The sequence below is a fragment of the Zingiber officinale genome, chromosome 9B (assembly GCF_018446385.1).
Source record: "Zingiber officinale cultivar Zhangliang chromosome 9B, Zo_v1.1, whole genome shotgun sequence".
Classification (NCBI taxonomy): domain Eukaryota; kingdom Viridiplantae; phylum Streptophyta; class Magnoliopsida; order Zingiberales; family Zingiberaceae; genus Zingiber; species Zingiber officinale.
The window spans coordinates 4,046,633-4,070,634 of record NC_056003.1 but is presented as its reverse complement, the minus strand read 5'-3'; the positions used below and the strand labels follow the sequence as shown (position 1 = coordinate 4,070,634).

Below are 24,002 nucleotides of genomic sequence, written 5' to 3'. Positions count from 1 at the left end.
TATTAATTTTGACACATTATATTAATTTTAACACATTATATTATTATATTAAGAGTAATAATTTTTTGAATATAATTTAAATTTGTTAATTAAAAAAATTAAAATGTAACGATAAGTGTGATTGTTATTATTTATAATCATAGAAATATATCGGTTAAAATATTTATTTTTTATGATTAAAGAATCAAAAGATCATAGAAAATTATTGATTAAAATATTTTTTTGAATAATTGAAAATTTTAATTCGTATTTAAAAAAAATACTACTAGATCAAATTAATATTTAAGAACAGAAATATAATTTAAATAATTAGGTAAATATATATGATTTGATTTTGTAATTTAAATAATTAGATAAATATATATGATTTGATTTTATGTCATTTCGAATTCAGATTTTTTTTTTCGATTTTGATAGCAAAGGATTGATGGATTTAAAGAATTCAGAATAATATGTTGATTTAGTTTTACCCATTAAATTTATGCTTTTAAATATTAATGTGATATATTATATTAAAAGTGTTGATAATACGACTCAGATTTTTTTAATCATAAAGGTTTTAATCGCAATCGGCATGTATCATACATTTAATTCATTGCTATACTACAACCCTTGATTAAAAACTTTATGCCTTTTTACGATTAAATAATTTAATCCATGTTTTTAGAAATCAGTGCTCACGTGTCAAATTAATATTTAAGGTAGGAATATAATTAAGTCGAACACATATACATAATTTAATGTTATTCTTAACTCTTTAGATTTATTAGTCATTTTTTTTATTATATCTATATTCTCCCATATCAATTTAACATATTATATCAACACAGTCATTTTTTTTTAACATAAATAGTATTTTTTTAATCATTAAAAAAAATTATAATCAATTGAAGTTACTGTTTATGATCGTAGAAATAGGATTGCTACATTGTAGAAGTAAAGTTAAATTTTTTAATCATTAAAAAAATTGATTCATGTTTTAAAAATTTCTTAATATATTATGCTAAATTGAAATTTAAGAATATAAATATAATTAAGAGAAGTAGATGAATATATTTAATGATTCAATGTCATCTATTTGACTAATTTTTTTTATATTTATGCTCTTAGAATAATAAATTTTTAATCTAAAAAGTTGTTTTTGATCGTTAAAAAATAAAAAATAAAAGTATGTCCAAATTGATTGTTATTGTTATGGATGGAGTCAAAAAATTTATATTAAGGGACGAAATGTATATGTTTACATTAAGTGGGAGCGATCGTGTCGTTGTCTCCCATTCGTCTCTTTTTCACCTTCTATTTTTGTATCCTATACACTTCTTATACTTAAAAATTGAAGGGAGACGGTCGTCGCCAGTGGCAGATCTAGACAAAAAAAGAACAGGGTGCTTAAAGAAGGGAGCTGGAACTTGTCTTCTTTCTCGCTGCCCCTTGGACTGCAGCATACTAGTGAAATTTTTCGGGAGTAAGAGTGTGCTCAAGCACAGGACAAGATCCTCTGGACCGCTTTTAGCAGCGGTCCAGAGGATGGACCACTAAAGATTATTGGTCCTTTTAAATGGGAGGCCAGATCCTCTGGTTCAGAATCTTCTGGACTAGAGGAGGCCTTGCATGTTCATTGGTGGGATGAACTGGACCCCACCTATTTAACAGGTGGGGTACAGTCCACCCATCCAATGAACATGCAAAAGGTCGAGGATTGGTCTAGGAATCCTGAACCAGAGGATCCCTGCCCTTTAAATGGACCCTATTTGTTTAATAGATAGGATCCATTCAAATAGATCAATGCATGGAGTGGTTCATCCTCTGGACTGAAAAAAGCGGTCCAGAGGATATATCCTCCTCAAGCACACCCCTGCTCCTCCCTAGATCTGTTATTGGTCGTCGCCATCGTCTCCCTTTGGCTTTGTGCCTAGCTGTCGATTTATTAAATGAGCGAAGGGGTAAAATGAGTATTGGGTATTTAATTTAGTAATTTTAAAATTAGGATATGTGATTTGGATATTTTGAAAATTTTTGTATGCGGTTGGATAATTTGTCGAATTAATCTCTGTCTTAATTTATATTTATGTAGAAGCAAAATAATTCTAGTTGACGGTTAATCTTGTTATTGCTGAAGTATTAATAAAATTATTAGCTTCAAGTACTAAATTGATTTTTATGAAATTTAGATGTAGGGGACATGCAACTTGCCTAATAAAAAGGTAAAATAATTGTGTAGAGATTCATTTTTTTAAATTTCTTTTTAAACGAATTCTTTAAAATCTTAAAATCTCTAATCACAATTTCAAACATATTTTGTTTGCATTTCCTACCTACAAAATTTTCTTTGATATTTTGTTACTTTACATTTAATTGAGCATAATTTTAAAAAAATTTAATATATTTTTCATCCAATTAAGATAGAAAAAGACTCATACTTAATTTGATAAAAAATATACTAAATTTTAATTTAATGTGTTAAATTTAAAAAGAATTATATTTATTTTTAAATTTTTTTATATTTAAAAAATATAAAAAATAATTAGATAAATTGATGTTCATTGTGTTTAGTTAGAGAGTGGAAATAATTTTTTTTTTTTTAGAGAGTGGAAATAAAAGTTTTTTTTTTTTTTTTAGACATGAGGACTATATACATAATTGAAGTTGATTTTAAGACAAATTTTTTAATTAAAATTTTGATAATGTAGTTGTGTTCGGATAGATTGAATTTAAAAGTTGTATTTTGGAAATTTATTTTTTTAAAAAATATATGGATTAATTCATTGCATCTGGATATTCAAATTCTAATTCGATTTTCAGTAACTTTCACTCTAGTACAAAATAATTAGCTAAATATTTTGTTCATCTTAAGATTGTTTGAAAGAATGTAAATTATGGGATTGGAGTTTTTTTTAAGGCATACTCTTCCGTTAAAAATTGACCCATTATAATAAAGTTGTAACTGTTTAACCAACTGCCCGTGAGGATTTTTTTTTTTTAACTATCGTGGATTTAGATGTTGAATATTATCTAATATCTAATTTTGCACGACTCCAATAATACCATATTTTAATATTGATGGTCAAATGTCATACGCAAATTTAAATTTTATAGAAATATATTACTGTTTAATTTAGTCAAAAATGAAATTAATCGATTTTTATTAAAAATTTCGGTAAGAAAAAATTCCATTTATTAGGTTTCGATTAAATCGACTCAGTCAGTTTAAAATTGAACTAATTAACCTAAACCGATCCGGTTCAAACAGGATCGCTGGTCCGGATCCACCGAACTTGATTAGGCTTAGATCAATTAAGACGTGTCAAAATGGGCAGCAGGCGAATGGACGGTTCAGATCAATTAAGACGCGTCAAAGTGGTCAGCAGGGTTATCTTCTGCCCGTAGGATTATTATAACCCGTCTCAGAGTCACCGTTTTCTGCCTCCTCCTCGTCTCCCCGCCGATCTCGCACGCAACCACGCGACGCCGTCACCCCAAATCTGAAACCCTGAGAGGGCAAACGGTTTGATCGAGAAGGAAACAGAGGGGAGAAAAGGCCGGTGAGGTGAGTTCATTCCTTCTGCTTTCTCTTGGGTTTCTCAAGAGGAAGAAAGATCACGGCAATTTTGTGTCGTTCTCGAATTAGCAGGGAGCGCTGTAGGTTTTTGGATCGATGAGTAGTATCAGAGCTAAGAACTTTCGACGCCGCTCCGAGTCCGATGATGCTAACGCCGAGGAGAAGTCCGTCCCAAGTCCCTCCACTAAAAGCCAAACCCTAACCCTAAGCAAGCCCAAGGCTTCCAAGCCGGAAGCCCCCAAGCGGCTCAGCTTCGCTGACGACGAGGAGGAGGACAACGACCGCCGCCCCTCCCGGATCCCCTCTTCTTCCGCAGGCGCTGCCTCCGTCCACAGGCTCACATCCTCGAAGGACCGTTCGAAGGCTTCGCGTTTGGCCTCCTCTATCCCTTCCAATGTCCAGCCGCAGGTCGGTGAATATACCAAGGAGCGGCTCCTCGAGCTTCAGAAGAACGCTCGGCCTCTGGGAAGCATATCGCGGTCCCAGCGACCGCCTGTTGTGCCAGAGGCCAAGCCCAGGAAGTCTGATAGGCCGGCTGAACCTGTAATCGTCCTTAAAGGATTCCTAAAGCAGGCATCACCAGGTAGGGACAAGCAGGAGGGTGTCGTACTGAAACGGCAGGAAACGAACGAGGAGGAGGAAGAAGAAGAGGAGTTGGAAGAAGATGATAGTAATGGTGGTTCACTTACAGGGGCGAAGTTTCCGACTATTCCCGATCCAGAAACTATAAAAGCCATTCGTGCAAAGAGACAGCAACTTCAGCAACCACGACAACCTGCTCCAGATTTCATATCCCTTGATGGTGGTATGCCAAGTAGTCGTCCTTCTGCTGACGGTTCAAGTGATGAAGAAGACACTGATTTCCAAGAGAGGATTTCTTTATTTGGGATTAAGGCAGATGACAAGTTGAAGAAGGGAGTTTTTGAGAGCATTGATCAGAGGCTTACTATCACGGATGAAAGAAAGATGGATGGTGGATTCAGGAAAGGAGACATTAATATCGATGACGATGAGGATGAAGAGGAGAGGAAATGGGAGGAAGAACAGTTCAGAAAAGGTCTCGGAAAGAGAATTGATGACACTTCCTCTCAGCGAGTTAATTACAGTGTCGCTCCTATTCCACTCCATCCACAGCCTAGTGTCTACCCTGGAGTTGCTCATCAGACCTCGGCAAGCATGACATCAGCTTCCTATGGTGCTTCAAGGAGCGCTGAGGTTTTGTCCATATCTCAGCAGGCTGAGGTTGCATCCCGAGCTATGCAGGAGACCATCAATAGGCTCAAGGAATCTCACAAAATAACTACGAATTCATTGGTCAGGACAGACACCAATATCACTGAGTCTCTAACCGAAGTTTCCAGCCTTGAGAAGTCACTGAAAGAAGCTGATGACAAGTACAACTTCATGCAACAGCTCCGAGACTTTATTTCAGTAATGTGTGATTTCTTGAATGACAAGGCCTTTTTAATTGAGGAATTGGAGGAACAAATGCAGAAACTCCATGAGAAGCGAGCTTTAGCTGTTGTCGAAAGAAGAGCTGATGATATAGCAGATGATGATAATGAAGTGGAATCTGCTGTCAATGCAGCAATTGCAGTTTTAAGTAAAGGATCTAGTTCAGCTTATGTAGCTGCTGCTACTGCTGCTGCCCAGGCTGCCACTGCTGCTGCTCGAGAAAGTGCAGATTTACCCGTCGAATTAGATGAGTTTGGACGAGACATCAACTTAAAGAAGCGCATGGATTTTACAAGGAGGGCAGAGTCAAGAAAACTGAGAAAAGCTCGGGCTGAGTCCAAAAGAATTGCATCTATGGAAATGGATAATTTGTTGCAAATTGAAGGAGAATTAAGTACTGATGAAAGTGATAGTGAGAGTAATGCGTATATTTCTAGCAGGAATGAGCTGATCCAAACTGCTGAAGAAATATTTAGTGATGCATCTGAAGAGTATGCAAATCTTAGAATTGTGAAAGAAAGGTTTGAAAGATGGAAGAACCAATATCTGTCTAGTTATCGAGATGCTTATGTTTCCATAAGTGTTCCATCTCTGTTTTCTCCATATGTGCGGTTGGAGCTCTTGAAATGGGATCCTCTTTATGATGCAACAGATTTCTTTGATATGGAATGGCACAAGCTTCTTTTTAATTATGGATTGCCAGCAAAAGGTCAGGATTTTGAGCCTGATGATGCAGACGCTAATCTTATTCCAGAAATAGTTGAGAAGGTTGCCCTTCCCATCTTGCATCATGAAATTGAGCACTGTTGGGACATATTGAATACCCAAAGGACAAAGGGTGCTGTCTTTGCTACTAATATGGTTATCAGCTATGTCCCAGCTTCAAGCAAGGCTCTGCGTGAATTACTTGCTGTAATCCATACTCGCTTGAATGAAGCCATCACTGACCTTAATGTGCCTGTATGGAGTAGTGTAATTACAAAGGTTGTGCCAGGTGCTGCTCAATTTGCAGCTTATAAATTTGGTATGGCTGTTCGTCTACTAAGGAACATTTGCCTTTGGAAAAATATTCTTTCAATGCCTGTATTAGAAAAGCTTGCACTAGAAGAGCTACTGGGAGGAAAACTTCTGCCTCATGTAAAAAGCATCATGCCTAATATACATGATGCCATTATGAGGACTGAAAGAATCATAGCATCATTGGTGGGGATTTGGTCGGGTCCTGAGGTCACACTAGGGACTAGTCAGAAGTTGCAGCCTTTGGTAGATTGCATTTCAGAGTTAGGGGGCAAGTTGGAGAAAAGGCATGCATTGGGTGTTAGCTTGGAGGAGACCCGTGGGCTTGCTCGTCGGTTGAAGAATATGTTAGTGTCATTGAATGAGTATGACAAAGCTAGAGCAATTTTGAGAACCTTTCAACTCAAAGAAGCACTCTGATATTGCTGCTGCCAATCTATTGTAATTGTATATCTAGCTTTACTCTTCCTAGAGCAACATCTCATAGACCAAATCTTTTCAAGAAAGAGGATCTTCATTGTTTCAAAAGCATCTCAAGATTTCAGTTTTGTAGTGGATAATACAGGCGGTAATCTATTGAACTTGTTTGGGAATTTCAAAAGCTTTTTAAAATTACACAGGTGATAATCTATTTTTCTTCAGAAGCTTTTTGAAGCCTGACCATGATTCCCTTCAAGTAATTACAAACTAGGGAATGCTTTCCCTATCCATTTCCTCTCGACATCGTCTATAGAGTACTATCTTTCTTTCCATCTCTCCTGTTGTTTAGAGGCCTCTTTTTTCATTGCATATACATGTCAGACTTTTTTTATCTCATTTTTTTTTTGTAGCAAAAGATTTGATTTGCTTGCACTGTCTTGTTTTTTGTTGGATAGAGACAGATGTTAGTGTCCAACTTTTTAATGGCTATTACATTTTACTTGTAAATCTGCTATCTTTTTATTTTTGATTTATTACCGAGGATCCTGTATCTGTCTCTAAAGTCTAAGCCTTGCATTTATGCCTGAATCATTTTGAATTGCATTTAGATTTTTCCAACAGAATTGTTTTGACAGATTGGGTCTCTGCTACATGCAAAATGAAGGGGAAAAACTGGATATATTAGAGTATCGGATGGTAACAGTTTGCCCTTGTCTGCACCACTTTTTTCCCTGTAGTTGCTTCTACCAAACACAATTGAAAGATTTTATCAGACAAGAAAATGCTCAAGAATGAAGAACTATTGCCTAAGATCCAATTACTTGGATCAAAGACATGAAGGAGAGGAGGAAAACGCTCACAAATTGCATATGAATCTCATTATTAATGTATACTTTTCTATCACTTTACTCCATTATATTTACTACCCAAGCAATCAAATCCTTAAATATTTCTTTACTTGTTTTAAAGTTCAGTAGTTCCCAACACCATGCTGAATGACAGTTTGCTTATATCCCTTTCTTTGATGCGTATTTTTCTCTTTCTTTTTCAAGTTAAATGATCAAGATGGTACTTCATCTCTTCTTTCGGACGTGTTCTTTTTTTCATAAATTTTGTTATCTATGGTTGCTTTAACTGTTATGCTGGATAAATAATATTTCAAAGATGGAACATCAGTTTCTAGTAAGTGATTTTGTTTCTGTTTTCTCCAAATCTTCTTCAGGCCAAGCTCATCTCTGCTGTCGAAGTAGCTGCTTAAGTTGATATTATAAATGAACTTAGATGTGCAGATCCTTGCTTCTTGCACATGCAATTATTTTACTATCGCGGAGCAATATTGTTAAGATTGCTTGTCCAACCCTTGTTTTCAGTTTGTGAACGCAGAGCATATATTTAGTATCAGCTTCCTGTTGATGAGTTCTACTGTATGGATGGATAACATAAAGAAAATGAGTTGCAGTTTCATGACGATCTACTCAATTGCTATTTTTGACTTCCATGAGCCTTAACCACATTATATTCAAACATTTCTTCAAGCAACATAATCAAGCATCCTTTATTTGAATTCTCAACTGGAGATGCATTTAAAAGATTTTAAAAAAGGGAAAACAAACTGAATTTGTTCGAAACATTTAAAACAAGGGGAAACCAAACTGAAACTGTTTACAGCTGATTCATTTGTCAGTGCATCAAAGGACAGTTCAGTTTGCTTTGGTTATATCTATATCGGTCGATTTTAGATTCAACAAGGACCGAATCTTCGCCTCCATGTATCATCCTCAACTGGCATTTTCTTTAACAGATTCAAAACTGTATCCTCCTATTCTCCTATTACAAATTAGCAAGAGGGCAAAGGCCAACGACATCCATTACAACACAGAACGGCAGCCACATGCAGAGCTTCCAAAGTCCAGTTTTTTTAGCCAGTCACAATCAATACCGGGTTTGAAAAGCAAACTTTCAGAGTAGCCACACAGGTAAAGAAGAAAAAGAGACAAGGAATTGTAGTCCCTTTCCAAGTTTTTATTTTGTTTATTATTATTATTTTAGTTGATATTCCGTCGATTAATCTAGAGAGTGACAATCTACGAAAATTTTTCACCACGCCCTTTCCAAGATTTTAAACAAGAGACGCTATTGATTCATCTTACTTTCCAAGGCAAAGACGTGGGGATTGCCACACTCGAGCCGTCCCTATAAATTCTCAGAGTCACTGTCTTTCTTTTATTTCATTTGGCTTGGTTTGAGGAAGGAAGGAAGGGAACTGCCATGGCTTCTTCCTCTTGCCCTCCCTTGGGTTTCGGAGGGGAGTATTACACGCTGTCAAGCGACGGGCAGTGCGTGCGGCAGAGCAGCTTCTTCGAGGGCAAACCAGTGCTGAACCAGGGCGTAGGGTACAGCGTCGTCCTCGGCTTTGGAGCTTTCTTCGCCGTCTTCACTTCCTTCTTGGTACGCCTCCTCTTTCTCTACCTTCCTTTTCCTTAGAGAAGAGCAGGGACAAGGTGCTTCGATTGCATGCTTTCCTCGTGCCAATTAGTCAACGAGAGGCTCGACCCATTTTGTTGTTTTGTGTTGCATTATTGAAGAGGAGAATTCAATTTGGAACCTAATTGAGGTCAAAATGCTGCTGATTTTGTTAGTTTTCAGCTAATTTATTTCTTCCTGCAGAACAGATTCTGCTATGATTTTGATCACCAGATAATCGTTGATCCGTACAAGATACGGCAATGAATATTCGTTGAGATCTGAGGAAAAAAAAAAACTTAAAGTGAATCTATCTGACACGAGCTCTGCAGCTTCTCAAAGTTGACTTTATGAGTTGACTTTTGATCGCCAGTTTATATGCTTTTGTTCGTAGATAATAAAAAAGAGTATCTTGTCATTTTAAGTTTATCCGTGGAGCAATTTACATGATCGATTCAAAATTTAATTTTGATTTTTTTTTAATGTCAAAATATCGAAAAAGATCGTTGTCGTTTTTCTTTATTGAGAAAAGTATTCCGAAATTCATTGCTGTCAAAAATGCGTGTGGATAGGTGTGGTTGGAGAAGCGGTACTTGGGATCGCAGCACACGTCGGAGTGGTTCAACACCGCCGGCAGAAACGTCAAGACCGGCCTCATCGCCAGCGTCATCGTCTCCCAGGCACCGATCCTATTGCCCTGCTCATTCTCTTCTGAATAAATTCTTTCCTTGTTTCGAGATTAAAATTGCGTGTTCGATTCTCTACGAGCAGTGGACTTGGGCTGCCACCATTCTCCAGAGCTCCAACGTCGCCTGGGAGTATGGAGTCAGCGGCCCCTTCTGGTACGCCAGCGGCGCTACCATTCAGGTGCTTTTATTCGGCGTCATGGCCATAGAGATCAAGAGAAAGGCGCCTAGGGCTCACACTGTTTGTGAAATTGCCAAAGCGAGGTATGCCTTAGCCCACGTTTCTTGTTTAGCAACCAACTGATTGCAGATGCTTAAGCAATTGCATTGTTTGTTTACTTTGTGGGCGCAGATGGGGGACTGCTGCCCACATCGTGTTTCTGGTTTTCTGCTTCATGACAAACATAATCGTGACGGCCATGCTGCTGCTCGGTGGTTCTGCGGTCGTCAACGCACTCACTGGCATGAATATCTATGCTGCGAGCTTTCTTATCCCTCTTGGAGTGATTGTTTATACATTAGCAGGAGGGTTGAAGGCTACCTTCTTGGCCAGTTACATTCACTCTGTCGTAGGTAATTAATCTAGTTAAGCAAGATCATGTTCATCATTATCAATCCATCATTTTTTCCCCACTGCCTTCTTTAATAAAATGTGTCCCACAAAACTCTTGTTGTCTGCTTAACTTCTATCAGAAAATGCATATATAAACCTCTTTGTAGGATTCAGTGTCGCTCGGAAGAATATCTATGAAACACATAAAAGGCAAACACAAGTGGCTTCAATGCTTATGAGAACGTTGGTAGGAAAAAGAAAAAAGCATTATGCAATGTGCATATTTGTAACTCAAGTCTCCTTATATCTCATCTCTGCATTTCACTACATGTCATGACTCTAGGAGATGTTCTTCAAGTGAAGTAAATTATGTTGTTGGCCCTAATCGAAGATGTAACTAAACCTACTACAATAACTCAATCTAAGTGAGACCATGAGTAAATTCTTGCACTCTCAAGCTTGTGTGCTAATGGAACTCAAATATAACTCAAGTAACCACAAGGTATAGTCATATTGTTTGCACCTTCAAGTCAATGAATCAATTCTCTTATTTAGAAAATTCATGATCTTCATATTTTGTTACTTAGACTTCCTCAATACTAAATAAAAAAATATAATGCTCAATGCCAAGTGATTCCTATATAAGTCTTGGTGTTTGTATTTCACCACATATCACCATCAATTGGATTTGATTGTTATAACTGACATGACCATATTGCTTTTGTTTTTTAATAAGTGAATTTTGCTGCCGGGTCTTTGTGTTTGACCATATCAACTTTGTCATTTTGCTTTCTTGGTATATAAGAAGATTTCACCTCTGATTGTTTTCCTGATCCTACATGTATATATATTCTGAGAATCTGTAAGTACTTGTGATGTAGCTTTTTTCTTAGTATATCTTAATCTGGAAATTTGTTCAATGGCAGGAGAAGGTCCATGTACACAACTCCAAATAGTTAGCTAATATCATTTGTTGATTTTGTTGTTGTCTAAAACTGGAAGTGTTTTCATCTTTTTCTTAAATGAGCCATGTTACACTTCGGAACATGTGATTTTCTTTATCGCAATGCTCACTATCTTTAACCTCATGTATGCAGTGCATGTTGTCTTGGTGATATTTGTTTACTTAGTCTATACAGCGAGTAGTCATCTTGGTAGCCCAAAAGTTGTATACAACCATCTTATTAAGGTTGCTAGCGAATCAAGGGTATGCCAGGAGCCAATTTCTCATAAGGGTCAAGCTTGTGGACCTGTAAGTGGGAACTACAAAGGAACATACTTGACCATGTTAAGTTCAGATGGCTTTGTTTTTGGAATCATCAACATTGTTGGTAACTTTGGCACAGTGTTTGTAGACAATGTAAGTAATATTGTAAAACATTTCTGCTATACAATTTTTCTTGTTGATGTTAACCCTCTTTAGGTCTTTTTTCTCTGTATTTGTCAACTTTATTTTATGACATTGATCATAACTGGCTTTCCCAATCCTACTATCCTAGTTATGCAGAAGTTGATAAGTATTAACAAAATCAGGACTTCTGAATTAATAAGAATATGAACTGGGACAAGACAGATTCTCACTGCGTGGGAAGTCCACTATTTAGTTTTCTAAGTAGAGATAAAAATCCAGACTCCTCATGTACCCTAAATTACATCTGGATTTTTAATATTTTTATGAAAAAAAGAAAATGGTTAGTAGTACATAAATGTAGATGACTCAAAAAATCTTTGGGTGCAAACCACTTAGGTAGACATTTGGCTGACTAAAACTCAAATGGTAGAAAGCAATCTCTTTTGTTAAAGTGTAAGATTACTTCTAGCTTTACCGTGCTGTAGCAGGAATTTGGTACACCTCAAATTAACTGCCTTAGTTAGAAATGCTACATGTATTATGTAGGTATATGCTAAACTGCACAGATTGTTTCCTTCCATATATAAACAAATTTCTCAATTCAATTGGATTTTTTTTGTTGAAAATATTAGTTCTTATTATACAATTCCTTTTGGTGATGTTTAGTAATTGCTAGTTCCTTGATTCAAGTCATACAGTTTTGTGTTTTCAGTTTCATTAATATTATTGACGATCTAGTTCTCTTGGATAAGATGTCAAAACATAACGAAAATATGGCTGAAAGCACCAATTTTTCTATCCTTATACAGGGATATTGGATGAGTGCCATAGCTGCAAGGCCATCATCTACCCACAAAGGATATTTGTTGGGTGGGCTTGTCTGGTTTGCTGTACCATTTTCTTTGGCGACGTCATTAGGTTTAGGCGCATTGGCTCTTGATCTTCCATTAACAGAAACCGAAGCTGGGAAAGGCCTTGTACCTCCTGCCACTGCAATTGCCTTGATGGGGAAATCAGGATCTGTCCTCCTCCTTACTATGCTCTTTATGTAAGTTCTGAACTTTCGTTTAGTGCTCTTAATTATCAAATATTTGCAAGTTGGTGCTGGTTCTAGACATCTGTACCTAAAAAAATACACACATCTAAATTTTCCAATTCAGTTCAGTTCAAGTTTCAGGGTTTTAGATTTTTGAAGATGTCAAGGATTTCAGATTGTTTTGTACTAGTTTCAATACAAGTTCATAGAAGTAAAATATAAAGCATGATTCATAGGAAATGAAATTATAAAAACAATATTAGTATTAAAATTATAAAAAAAAATGTAAAGGAAACCTATATTTATGGAGACTGTGCAATTAGATATAATTCTTACAATTTACAGTCAATTTCAGCACTTGTTATGTTTCAATTAAAAAGCACTACTATCAATAGGAAATAAACTAATCTTTCTCACTAAATATCATGCAACACAATGTAGCGAAACGAAATTGTCAACAATGAACGATGATCATTACTGACCAACCATTAATCATTTTAGTCAAGTTTGTATTTATTTTTTATGTTAGTTTAAAATGAAATATCTGCTATAGGTAACTTGACTGACCAACCATGAACTATTGATTGATGGTTAATAGAGATACTTTAAAAACATCAACACATGTTGCAGGGCTGTGACTTCTGCTGGCTCAGCAGAGTTAGTAGCTGTTTCTTCTTTATGCACATACGATATTTACCGAACTTACATAAATCCTAATGCCACCGGGAAGCAGATTCTCAAAGTGTCCAGAGTAGTAGTCCTTGCTTTTGGGTTATTCATGGGTGTTTTAGCTGTGATTTTGAACAAGGCTGGAGTTTCTCTTGGTTGGATGTATCTTGCCATGGGAGTAATTATTGGCTCAGCAGTCATGCCTATAGCTTTTATGCTTCTATGGAGAAAGGCAAATGCATTTGGTGCAATGCTCGGAACAATTATGGGTTGTATCTTGGGAATAGTTACTTGGTTAGCTGTGACAAGCATAGAGTATGGCCATGTAAACCTTGACACCACCGGTCGGAATGCTCCCATGCTCGCCGGCAACCTTGTAGCAATATTAACAGGAGGACTCGTTCATGCTGTCTGTAGCATCTTCTGGCCCCAGGATTATGACTGGGGAACTACAAAGAAAATAACACTGGTTGAGAAAGTAAAAACTGATTTGCCAGATGAAGAGTTCAAGGAGGAAAAACTTTTGAGAGCAAAAGTTTGGATCGTGAAATGGGGTGCAGCTTTTACGGCGATCATCGTGATACTTTGGCCAGTTCTTTCACTTCCAGCAAGTAAGATTGTTACTCTTTTTCCATCATGACTTTTATTGGTTGATTAGTGTTCGCAAAGAAGCCAAAACTCATCTATGATATCATTTACTTGAAAATTTTTCATTATTTAAGTGTAGTCTTATGAATTCCTTTCAGATAAGTGCATTCCCAGACTGTTCCTGAAATGTGAGATATTTTCCTGATGCTTCTTTCTTTATGTTACAGTTCGTGGATGAAACTTTGCAACCCAGTTTTTAGATGTCTAATTTCTCATTGTTAGCTTGCAACATTCTTACTTTCATTATTTTTTTGACGAAAAGGAACCCTACAATTCACAATGATACATGCTCATGACCTGAAACGAACTTCTCGTCTCTTTACAAAATGCAAAAAAATGCCAAAAAGATCACCAATCCTTTACGATGAACACAAAGTACTTGTCATTCGTGTCGAAAATCTATTTGATCTAATTGCATTGTCTGTTCAATGTTATTTCTATCTTGTGTAGGAAAGTTCAGCTTGGGTTACTTCACATTTTGGGCAATCATTGCCGTTGCCTGGGGTTCTATTGCCTCTGCCTTAATCATAGTCTTACCGATACTGGAAAGCTGGAGGACAATTACATGTGTCTTGAGTGGCATGTTCACCAACGATGCTTTGATTGAAAAGGTCGATGAGATGAATTCCCGGCTGCGTGCCATCATGTTGGCAATGCCAGAAACCGAGCGACACTACTTACTGGAAAAGGGCACGGCCAAGAAACTTGATTCCTTTGAAGAGGCAACCGCCGGCATCACGGGTGGTGGTTGCTGAACTGTGGCTGCTTGCTATGAGGAACTTCGCGACTTTATGTCGTCTATTATGTGTTGTGTAAACTACTTACTAAAGGTGCATAATTTGTTGTAAGCTATGCTCTTGCTTTTCTCCTTCAGCTTTGTTCTGTTTCCAAGATTTTAACGGCAAAAATATTACTGTGTTTGACATAAGATTTATTCTGAAAATGGTGTAACACTTTCAATGATTCGAATTGACCCCTATCTTCGATCAATTCTACCACAGGCACATGTTTCCTAAATTTTGTGGCATGATGCCCATGAATCTTATATTGAGCATAAGAAAATATCAACTTAGCATTCTCTCTTGGCCCACTGTAAACTTGAACTATTATGAGAGGCAGTTTATACTTTATATTATGTTTTGTTAAAACTATCCACAACACATTGAGGGGATCTGTTCAACAGGCTCACACTTTAGTTCCTCATCACGTCACCAATCATATTGAAAGTTTGCATTGAATTGTAAACAATACCAGGTTTGCAACAGAGTTCAGAAACAGATTGTGAGCTCCAAGCCAGGTTACAAAAGAGAAACAACACTAAACACTACTTATTTGGTGGATGCAAGGGAAGGCTAATAAGATTACCAATCACTACGGCAGCAGATGATACCACTCAAACAGAGTTTTATTCGGCTGCTGCAGCCTCTTCCAGCAATTGCTTGATCTTGGCGATGTAGTCGCTCATAGCTTCCTCCTGGGATTTGCCTGCAGGTAAGAAGAAGCTAGAAAATAAGCATACAAAACATTGATTTAGTGAAGAAAGATTTAATTTTGAGAGTAGCTCAAACTTTCAACTGCCTTCCAGGCATCCCACTTTGCTCTGTCCCTTTGGTTGAATATTCCAGGGCGACCTGCAAATCAATCTTAATTATTAAGATATTTTGAGATCTGATTCCAAACTAACTCAAAGTAGGCTTACGGCAATCTTGAACTTGGCAAGGGATTATTAACTAAGGAGTTTATACGACTATGATACCATTTTAGAACTTGTGAAATTTCATTCAAACGTAAACAGAAAACAACTTAAGTGAGGAAGATTTTCTCTTTTCAATATTAAATGAATTGAAAGACTAAAGCATGGACTAAAGATATAAATTTGGATACCCCTAAAACATGAACTACAATTGTCATTAATATAACAGAGGTCCAATTATACTTATAACTCATGGTTAGAAGATTGTACGCTTTGGAGAGCAAGTCAAATAAGAGAATAATATACGCAAAATCTATCAAAAACGGATCTATGATACTAAACAAGGATTCCAAAGATAATGTAGCAGGAAACGCGTACTAGTATTAATTGGTCCAACCGTTGCTTGCTTGTAGAGGCCATAGATGATCAGCAAACTCTCATTAGTAGTAGTATTAGGCAAAGTCCTGGCTTTTTCGGCATGTTCTTGGAACTCCTCCTGCAGCAAGTGTGATGCATTGACCAATATGAGCAAAGATGAGGCGAGATCTATCTCTTATCCTATTTGAGAAGAAAGATCGGCCTTCTGATGCAACGCAGACCATTCATCATGAAATTATTATTTCTCAAAAGAAACGATCCGTACAAATCACAAAAAAAAATAAAAGATCTGCATCGAGATGTATCATTCACTCCCCAAACCGAAAATTTTCGATATCCCGGACGTCAAGATAAATCGCGATCTGATTGGAACGGGAGATATGATGAGATAGATGGAGAAAGATATTGGCACCTTCAAGCCCATCGCCGCTGCTTTCTCCTCCTTTTTGCCGCTGTCGATCTGTTTGCTTCCTTCGCAAGAAGCCAGGGATGAGGCGGACTGATATACAGAGACGCCAAAGAGGAAGTTGCTTTGGTTTCACAGAAGCTAGGGGGCGTTTGGTACGCGCGTTTTCCATTTTCATTTTCTAGAAAACGCGCGTTTTCTGGAAAATGGTGTTTGGTTTGCGTTTTCTGCGCGCGTTTTCTAAAAAATTAGCTATCGTTTTCTAGAAAAACAGAGAATGACAAAAAGTCGTTTTCTGTTTTCTAGAAAACGCGCGTTTTCCAGAAAATGAAAATGAAAACGGTGCAAACCAAACGCACGTGTCTTGGAACACAGAACAGCATCGATACGCAACGCTGTCGCATGCATGCCACGTGCGCATCAACCATTGGCTGACACTCGTTGGCCACGACAGTCTGGCATGTTTTCGTGGCAGATGGGCCTTAAATAAGTGGTTGCAGTGTGCACGTGCCGTCGTACGAGTATTTTGTTTGTTTTTTCATTGCATTTATGAATTACTTTTGCATTTTACCTTTCCTATTTTCAGTAACAGCTAGGGATGTAATCGAGCCGAGCTGAGCCGAATCGAGTCGAGCCGAGCTGAGTCGAACCGAACTCTTAAATGTTAGAGCTTGACTCATTTATAATCGAGCCGAGCTCGAGTTTTATTTAACGAATATATTCATGATTCACGAGTTTATTCGAACTTTTTCGAACCTAAACGAGCTTAATAAATATAAATCATAAATTTAAATATTTATTAAAAACTAAATTATATATTTTGAGAAAATTATAATAATATTATTACAATTTATAATTTTATTCTAATAAATAAATTTAATATATTTATCTATATTTTTCATAAATAGAGTGTAAAATCTATAAATTAAATATCAAAATTATTATTTTTTTATTTAAAAGTTACTTAACGAGCTTAGCGAACGTGTTCACGAGCTAACGAGTCGAATATTGTGAATCTTGAACTTGATTTGTTTATCTTAACGAGCCTCATTAAACGAGCTCAAACGAGCTTTTATCGAATCAAGCTTCGAATAGCTCGCGAGCGACTTGGTTCATTTACACTCCTAAACACAACTATATATTATTGATAACTTTATATTTTATAAATAGTCATTTAATTAAATTAGAAGAATTTAATTAATTTTAGTTACTATTTGCTGTAGTAATTATGAACTGCCACAATTTAAAACATTTATAATAGTATTAAAATATTTTTTTATATTGTAATAGCTAATGAGTTAATTTTTATTTTATTTTTGTCCAAATGTATTAAATCAGAGGGTGAAATGAACGGGAAACAAATTCTGGGGTGCAAAATGAAATTTTTCTTCAGCCTTTTTGTCGCGTTAGGAGTGACAGCGAGTGGGGGGACTGGGGAGTGAGGGTGAAGAAAGGGAGACGGGGATAGATCTGTGCAAGCTTTCGATACATCGAAGATAGATCTGTGACTCTGTGGTCGTTACCTGCACGACGGGTTGATCGAAGGCCTTTCCGACCGTCCTCCTCCAGGTACATTTTACCAACATTTTCTTTTTTGATTTTGATTTTGTCTGTGAAATTGGTTGTTTTGTACATCATTCACAACGTTTTAGCAAGTTCTTTTTCTTTTCAGACTGCAGTTTTCGTTCGAAAATTAGCTATCTCATATGAATTGCTTTACTATGATGCTTGATTGCTGCAGGCCTTAAATTTTAGAAGGATCGAAATGAAGAACAAAGATTTAAAGCCAGGGGTTAACCCTGACAAGAATTATAGGATTGCCCAAATTACCTTAACGTTTTTATTCCTATGTGGATTTTCCTTCTATCTTGGAAGCATCTTTTGTTCTGAGAAAAACAGATACTTTAAGCGTGATGCTACTCCTGTAATACAGTCCCACCATGATACAAGAGTAGCTCCTCTCAAAATTAAGAATGTAGAGTTCGCGGAGTGCAGTTTGGATTATCAAGATTATACGCCGTGCACGGATCCTAAGGTACACAATTTATTGCCCGTCTCTAATGCTAGAATTGAGTGAAGGCCTTTTGTTAAAACTAAATAATCAATCTCAATTTAAATCCGGATATAATGATTTTTATAGTGACAATGAAGGGGTTAGAGGAACTTATCTGGTCAATCTCTAGCTGTTGTGTTTTCTTTTAACAATTTGTGTTTATGTTTTTGTTCAATTCTCTTTTCTCATATAATTTTCTAGAATGTTTTCCCCTTTGATAGCGTGTTATAGTAGGTTCTATGACTTTTCTACGGAAGCATATATTTTAGATACTTTACAAAGATTTATTCCATCTAATGTCAGTTAACTGCATCATAGTTGTCAATGTTATTTATGTTCTCTTCAAGCTTCTAGTTGTTTTACTGTCTACAAAGGAGGACATAATTATTTTGAGTGATTAGCTTGAAATGCTGCACTCTAATTTAACCATATATTTTCACAGAGGATGTTTTTTTCCCTCTTATTTCCTTTTCAGAGATGGAAGAAATATGGTAAATATAGGCTTACTTTTATGGAACGGCATTGCCCACGAATGGTTGACAGGAAAGAATGTTTGGTTCCTCCTCCCGTTGGATATAAACCACCAATCCGATGGCCAAAGAGCAAAGGAGAATGTTGGTACAGGTACATCCTCTTTGCTATTCTGTGTGTCCATTTTCTCATATTCTACTTCTTTCAGTAAATGCAGTAGTGTTTGCTGATGGCCTTCATAGTATCATGTCTTCAAAGATTAGCTTCTCTTTATTTTGTCCTTTAGGAATGTTCCTTATGATTGGATAAACAACGAAAAATCAAATCAACACTGGCTAAGGAAAGAAGGTGACAAATTCTTCTTTCCAGGTGGAGGTACCATGTTCCCAAATGGAGTTGGTGCATATGTAAAACTGATGCAAAATCTGATTCCTGGAATGAAGAATGGAACTGTCCGAACTGCCATTGATACTGGATGTGGTGTATGTACAACTAACTATTTAACTCATGGCCTAAATTATTGTACAGTTTTTCCTTTTTGTATTTGCTAGATTCACCATTTTCAGATATTTGCAGACAGTTAAACTTTTAGCTGTCTGAAATCCATTATTATGATGATTTCTCACTTTTCCATAATTACTCGATGAACCAGATTTTTTTTTCACTCTTTATGTGTATGGAGTAGATGTATATGTAAGAGCATTTGGTTCTCCTTACTCCTAAGTTTGCTATCATCTTCTTTATTCCATTTCCAACTTTTCATTTGGGCATTGGGTTTTTAAGCCAAAGAATAATTTGATTCATTTGACTAGTTTGTGATAGTGTCCTGTATAAAATGCATATAGTGTCGCCGTGGACTTGAATTTTATTATACTTCCCAATCTAAGTTAGCTTACGAGACGATGTTCTACTTAAATACATTTAATGCCTGTGTGTGCTATGAGTTCCAGTCTTTTGTTCAATTTCCCTAAATAGGTCGCGAGCTGGGGAGGCGATTTGCTAGATCATGGCATTTTAACTATTTCACTTGCACCTAGAGATAATCATGAGGCTCAAGTACAGTTTGCTCTTGAACGAGGTATTCCAGCAATCTTAGGCATCATTTCTACTCAGCGTCTTCCTTTTCCTTCAAATTCATTTGATATGGCTCACTGCTCCAGATGTCTCATCCCCTGGACAGAGTTCGGTGAGATTTCTCTACCTGCAACTGCTAAAGTGATTATCATACTATTTTTGTTTTCTATATTTATCTTGAACTTCTTTAAACTTGTGAGTTACAAGGTGTGATAGTGAAGTGTCTGAAAGGATAAACTTGCATTTGTGTTTGAAGATTTGTACATTTCATGATGGTTTGATTATCATATCCTTGTAAAAAATGTAATATTTTAATGTATAATTTGTTAGGAGTCTGTGATTAAGTTGCTAGATGCTGCCTCACCTCCTTGACTATGAAACTCTTTTCACTCTCACTTTAGCTTGTAAACTAGGTCGCCCATGGACAAACATATTAGAAATACTGGTTGTTTATCTGAAGCTTTCATGGCTTGCATTGAAATTAGTTCACACATTTGAATAAATTATCTCGTTAATATTTATCAAACTTTTTTTTTCCAAATAAGTGTCCCGTTGAAGGAGCTTTCAGGACTTTATTTATTAATTTTTGACATCGTGAGGGAATTTTTGTCATTGTATCACTGTTGTTATTCATCATCCCAGTTAATTCTGACCTAATTCAGGCTGCTTGAGTAAAATGAGCTCTCTTACATTTTAGAATCTATCAATCGCTTCACATTTGTTTATATCATATTCCTCAGATGGTATTTATCTACTGGAAATACACCGAATACTTCGACCTGGAGGCTTCTGGGTGCTATCAGGTCCACCTATCAACTATGAGCACAGATGGCGAGGTTGGAACACAACTATTGAAGAACAGAGATCAGACTACAACAAATTAAAGAAGTCGTTGACTAGCATGTGCTTCAAACTATATAACCAAAAGGATGATATTTCTGTGTGGCAGAAGTCACTGGACCATAGCTGCTATAAGAAAATTAATTCCTCATCCTCTCCGCCCAAGTGTGATGACAGCTCTGACCCAGATTCAGGATGGTACACTCCACTGCGGCCATGCCTGAATATTCCAAACCAAAAGTTTAAGTTGGGATTGAACTCTCTACCAAAATGGCCAAATCGATTGCGCCCAACCCCAGCACGGATTTCCTCAGTGTACAATGGCAATCGTGGTGGGTTTAAGCATGATAACAACAAATGGAAGGCCAGGGTGAAACATTACAAGACATTGCTTCCTGCTCTTGGAAGTGATCAAATTCGGAATGTTATGGATATGAATACACTGTATGGAGGGTTTGCGGCAATTCTCATTGGTTCTCCAGTATGGGTCATGAACATCGTATCTTCTTACGGTTCAAATTCTCTTGGAATTGTCTATGATAGAGGATTAATCGGCACCTATCATGATTGGTTAGTAACAAATATGCACAGAACTTGGATTTCTGAGTGGCTATATGCCTATATATTTTATCAGCATCATTCAAGTGTTTCTCATACATCATAGTCTCGTGCATATTTTGTTTGGAAAGCTTGTCTCTCATCAAGTGAAATTTTGCTGAGTTCTTACACTTGCTATATGAAATTTGACCAGGATCAATCAAAACCTTTCTTTTTTGTTTCTGCATATGTCCACCTTCGTCTCATTTTCTCATGGAGCTCTGGATGCTCAATTTTGACCATTGTAGCAAGAAAATACATGCTTTTAGTTTCTAGGAGCTCAAAATGAACTGCATTTTATTTTTACTGTGGTAGAAAGCTTAGAAAGAAAAATAAAATTGGTAAAATCTTGCTTTTAATCTTATTGATTATTTGCTCATTTCACTTTCACTTTTTTGAAATTCTCCGTTTCTTGGAACTAACCTTAGAGCCTTTCACACATGTTTTGCTCATGTCACTAAGGGTAAACCATTAACATTGTTAAGTTAGTTAAGAATGATCACACAGCAAACAGGTGACATAATTTCATTGAAATTGAAAACTACCATGCCAGCATTTCATTAACTAATTAAACACTATTAATGATTGAGAGGTAAAATGACATGAGTTTCAAAACTCTTAGTGGGGAGTCATTTTGATGATCATAAACTCTAGGGGGGTATTTTGGCATTACCAAGTAAATTTATAGGATAAATTCATAAATGGAGGTAATCTACATATATTCAATTGCAATAGGATCAATGCCCATTCAACCATCTCCTGTTTGAACCAAACAAGCCCGACATGCAACATGTGGATTCTATCTATACACTTGATCAGATTGCAGTTTTTGTTATTTTACTTCTGTAATTCTAGATTGTCTCCAAAATAAAAAAGCATGATGTGCATCATCAATCTGTGGAAAACCTATTCAATCTACATGAGATCATTCTGTAACCTGAAGGTGATCTCAATCATATATAGAATGCTTGTAGAAGATCCTTAACTGGATATCTTGTGACTTTTTGCATTTGAAGATTTTCTTTTCAAATAGTTAAGGTACATGCAATAGTCAGGATGAAGTCCTAATTACTTTTGATATTTGTGCATTTTAGGTGTGAGCCTTTCTCAACTTATCCTCGGACCTATGATCTCTTGCATTTGGATGGTCTGTTTACAGCCGAAAGTCACAGGTATAGTTCCATTACTTCTTTATTGTATTCTTTCTTATAGATAATGATATTGCTCATCTTTTTCATTGGATATCCATGTCTGACGAAAACTATATTATGTATGTTACTTTCTATCTAGATGTGATTGTGTGATTCTATTCAAAAGGCTGAAAAATAGTTGGTATATGATTGCATAATACCCTCACTCTTAAGTGAGTCTATTATGTATCAAAAGTTCAGCTACTTTTCGACCAAAGATAATACACTGGTCCATAGTCAGATCAAGATGGTATGATTGTCAATCTATCGACAACTCCCATCTAGACAGTTCCGGACCTCTTGGAATTTACCTCACATCTTTGATTCATTTTATCAAGGTTTTTTTGTCTTTCAAAAGCAATGAGATTGTGAAGTTTAAATGGGATATATCAAAATGGCCTATTCAATTTACGACACACACGCAAATACTCTTGTTCATTAATTCGATAAATATTTGGTTTTGTTAGAAACAATTGTAGCTCTTTTCTTCTTACAAATTTTGAGACACTATCTCTTTACATGGATTGAAGTTGATATCTTGTTGTTTGCTGCATACAAACAGTTTATATGATCGGAAAGGTATCTGTTTTGCACTCCTCTTGCCAATTTCACCAATTCGCCACAGCAGCTGCAAGTTATTTTCTATATTATATATATCACTTTTTTTCTTCTTCAATCTACAGATGTGAAATGAAATATGTGCTCCTTGAGATGGACCGCATACTTCGTCCAACGGGGTATGCAATAGTTCGTGAATCGTACTATTTTATCGATGCAATAGCGACCATCGCCAAGGGGATGAGATGGGATTGTGAAGAACATGTCACCGAGTACAACATATCCAAGGAGAAGATACTAATATGCCAGAAGAGACTTTGGTATGCCAGTGATCAATGAGCCAGATTTTGGAAAGGTTTATTAGATTCAGACGAATTCCCATGTCAAGCAGAGATTTTCTTGGTGCGTAGTTATACATGCCAATGTCAAGCAGAGGTTCTAGTTCATTTAACTGGGAGAGATTACCGGCCAGTCAAAGTTTCGGAAATTCGGATATTCATATGTATTCTTAGGAAACTAGCTGTAGTATGTATGCACCAGGTTATTGTAGGAGCGAGTTTCAGGTTCATGGTCAACTTATTTCATTCTGCATTACCAAATCAACTTGCAGGAGTTAACACCAGCTTAACAAAAAAGTATATACAAAAATAGGAAAAAAATACATAAAATAAAGAAACGGCATTGAAATATTAAAGCCATCTTTAATGCCGTTTTATAATGCCACGTAGCTATTTTTTTAGTGAGTTAATATTCAAATAAGTCATCATCAGTCATTGCTACTAGAGTTTTTCTTGGAATAAATTTAGACGGTTTTGCGATTCTTGATCCGCTTCTTTCAATTCCATCCTTTCTCTTCATTACACGTGTCTGGTTCCTTTTCGACGT

General features: G+C 36.5%; 4 protein-coding genes across 6 annotated transcripts; 3 read left to right on the top strand and 1 right to left on the bottom strand.

Moving 5' to 3' along the window:
- The first annotated feature begins 3,392 nt into the window (after positions 1-3,392).
- LOC122023517 (transcriptional repressor ILP1-like) lies at positions 3,393-6,984 on the top strand. Of its 2 annotated transcripts, none has more exons than XM_042581645.1 (2): positions 3,393-3,547; positions 3,632-6,984. In XM_042581645.1, the coding sequence occupies exon 2, from the start codon at positions 3,656-3,658 to the stop codon at positions 6,449-6,451; it is 2,796 nt and encodes a 931-aa protein (XP_042437579.1). In that variant the 5' UTR covers positions 3,393-3,547; positions 3,632-3,655; the 3' UTR covers positions 6,452-6,984. The 2 variants fall into 2 exon arrangements, with proteins under 2 accessions (XP_042437579.1, XP_042437580.1); XM_042581646.1 differs by having other exon boundaries at positions 3,415-3,547; positions 3,629-6,664.
- Positions 6,985-8,492: 1,508 nt separating this feature from the next.
- LOC122023518 (urea-proton symporter DUR3-like) lies at positions 8,493-14,822 on the top strand. The gene is made up of 8 exons (XM_042581647.1): positions 8,493-8,899; positions 9,487-9,594; positions 9,686-9,864; positions 9,953-10,173; positions 11,251-11,513; positions 12,314-12,552; positions 13,171-13,820; positions 14,308-14,822. The coding sequence occupies exons 1-8, from the start codon at positions 8,720-8,722 to the stop codon at positions 14,610-14,612; spliced, it is 2,145 nt and encodes a 714-aa protein (XP_042437581.1). The 5' UTR covers positions 8,493-8,719; the 3' UTR covers positions 14,613-14,822.
- A 243-nt stretch (positions 14,823-15,065) lies between these two features.
- Positions 15,066-16,479, bottom strand: LOC122023519 (acyl-CoA-binding protein-like). Its single transcript, XM_042581648.1, has 4 exons — positions 16,341-16,479; positions 15,929-16,046; positions 15,426-15,488; positions 15,066-15,342 (listed from the first exon to the last, which is right to left on the bottom strand). The coding sequence occupies exons 1-4, from the start codon at positions 16,350-16,352 to the stop codon at positions 15,263-15,265; spliced, it is 273 nt and encodes a 90-aa protein (XP_042437582.1). The 5' UTR covers positions 16,353-16,479; the 3' UTR covers positions 15,066-15,262.
- Positions 16,480-17,736: 1,257 nt separating this feature from the next.
- LOC122022740 (probable methyltransferase PMT20) lies at positions 17,737-23,692 on the top strand. 2 transcript variants are annotated; one of them, XM_042580827.1, is made up of 8 exons: positions 17,737-17,903; positions 18,076-18,369; positions 18,863-19,011; positions 19,145-19,340; positions 19,834-20,044; positions 20,673-21,342; positions 22,464-22,541; positions 23,243-23,692. In XM_042580827.1, exons 2-8 carry the CDS (start codon positions 18,100-18,102, stop codon positions 23,454-23,456), a joined length of 1,788 nt encoding a protein of 595 aa, XP_042436761.1. In that variant the 5' UTR covers positions 17,737-17,903; positions 18,076-18,099; the 3' UTR covers positions 23,457-23,692. The 2 variants fall into 2 exon arrangements, with proteins under 2 accessions (XP_042436761.1, XP_042436762.1); XM_042580828.1 differs by lacking the exon at positions 17,737-17,903 and having other exon boundaries at positions 18,230-18,369; positions 19,228-19,340.
- The last annotated feature ends 310 nt before the right edge of the window (positions 23,693-24,002 follow it).

Coding starts and splice junctions, on each gene's coding strand:
- LOC122023519 (XM_042581648.1), bottom strand. Junction 15,489..15,928: donor GGTTGGACCAATTAATACTA/GTACGCGTTTCC, acceptor ATTGATTTGCAG/GTCGCCCTGGAATATTCAAC. Junction 15,343..15,425: donor TGCCTGGAAGGCAGTTGAAA/GTTTGAGCTACT, acceptor TCTTACCTGCAG/GCAAATCCCAGGAGGAAGCT.
- LOC122023518 (XM_042581647.1), top strand. CDS start 8,720: ATGGCTTCTTCCTCTTGCCCTCCCTTGGGTTTCGGAGGGGAGTATTAC. Junction 12,553..13,170: donor CTCCTTACTATGCTCTTTAT/GTAAGTTCTGAA, acceptor CACATGTTGCAG/GGCTGTGACTTCTGCTGGCT. Junction 13,821..14,307: donor AGTTCTTTCACTTCCAGCAA/GTAAGATTGTTA, acceptor TATCTTGTGTAG/GAAAGTTCAGCTTGGGTTAC.
- LOC122023517 (XM_042581645.1), top strand. CDS start 3,656: ATGAGTAGTATCAGAGCTAAGAACTTTCGACGCCGCTCCGAGTCCGAT.
- LOC122022740 (XM_042580827.1), top strand. CDS start 18,100: ATGAAGAACAAAGATTTAAAGCCAGGGGTTAACCCTGACAAGAATTAT. Junction 20,045..20,672: donor CATCCCCTGGACAGAGTTCG/GTGAGATTTCTC, acceptor CATATTCCTCAG/ATGGTATTTATCTACTGGAA. Junction 21,343..22,463: donor ATCGGCACCTATCATGATTG/GTTAGTAACAAA, acceptor TGTGCATTTTAG/GTGTGAGCCTTTCTCAACTT.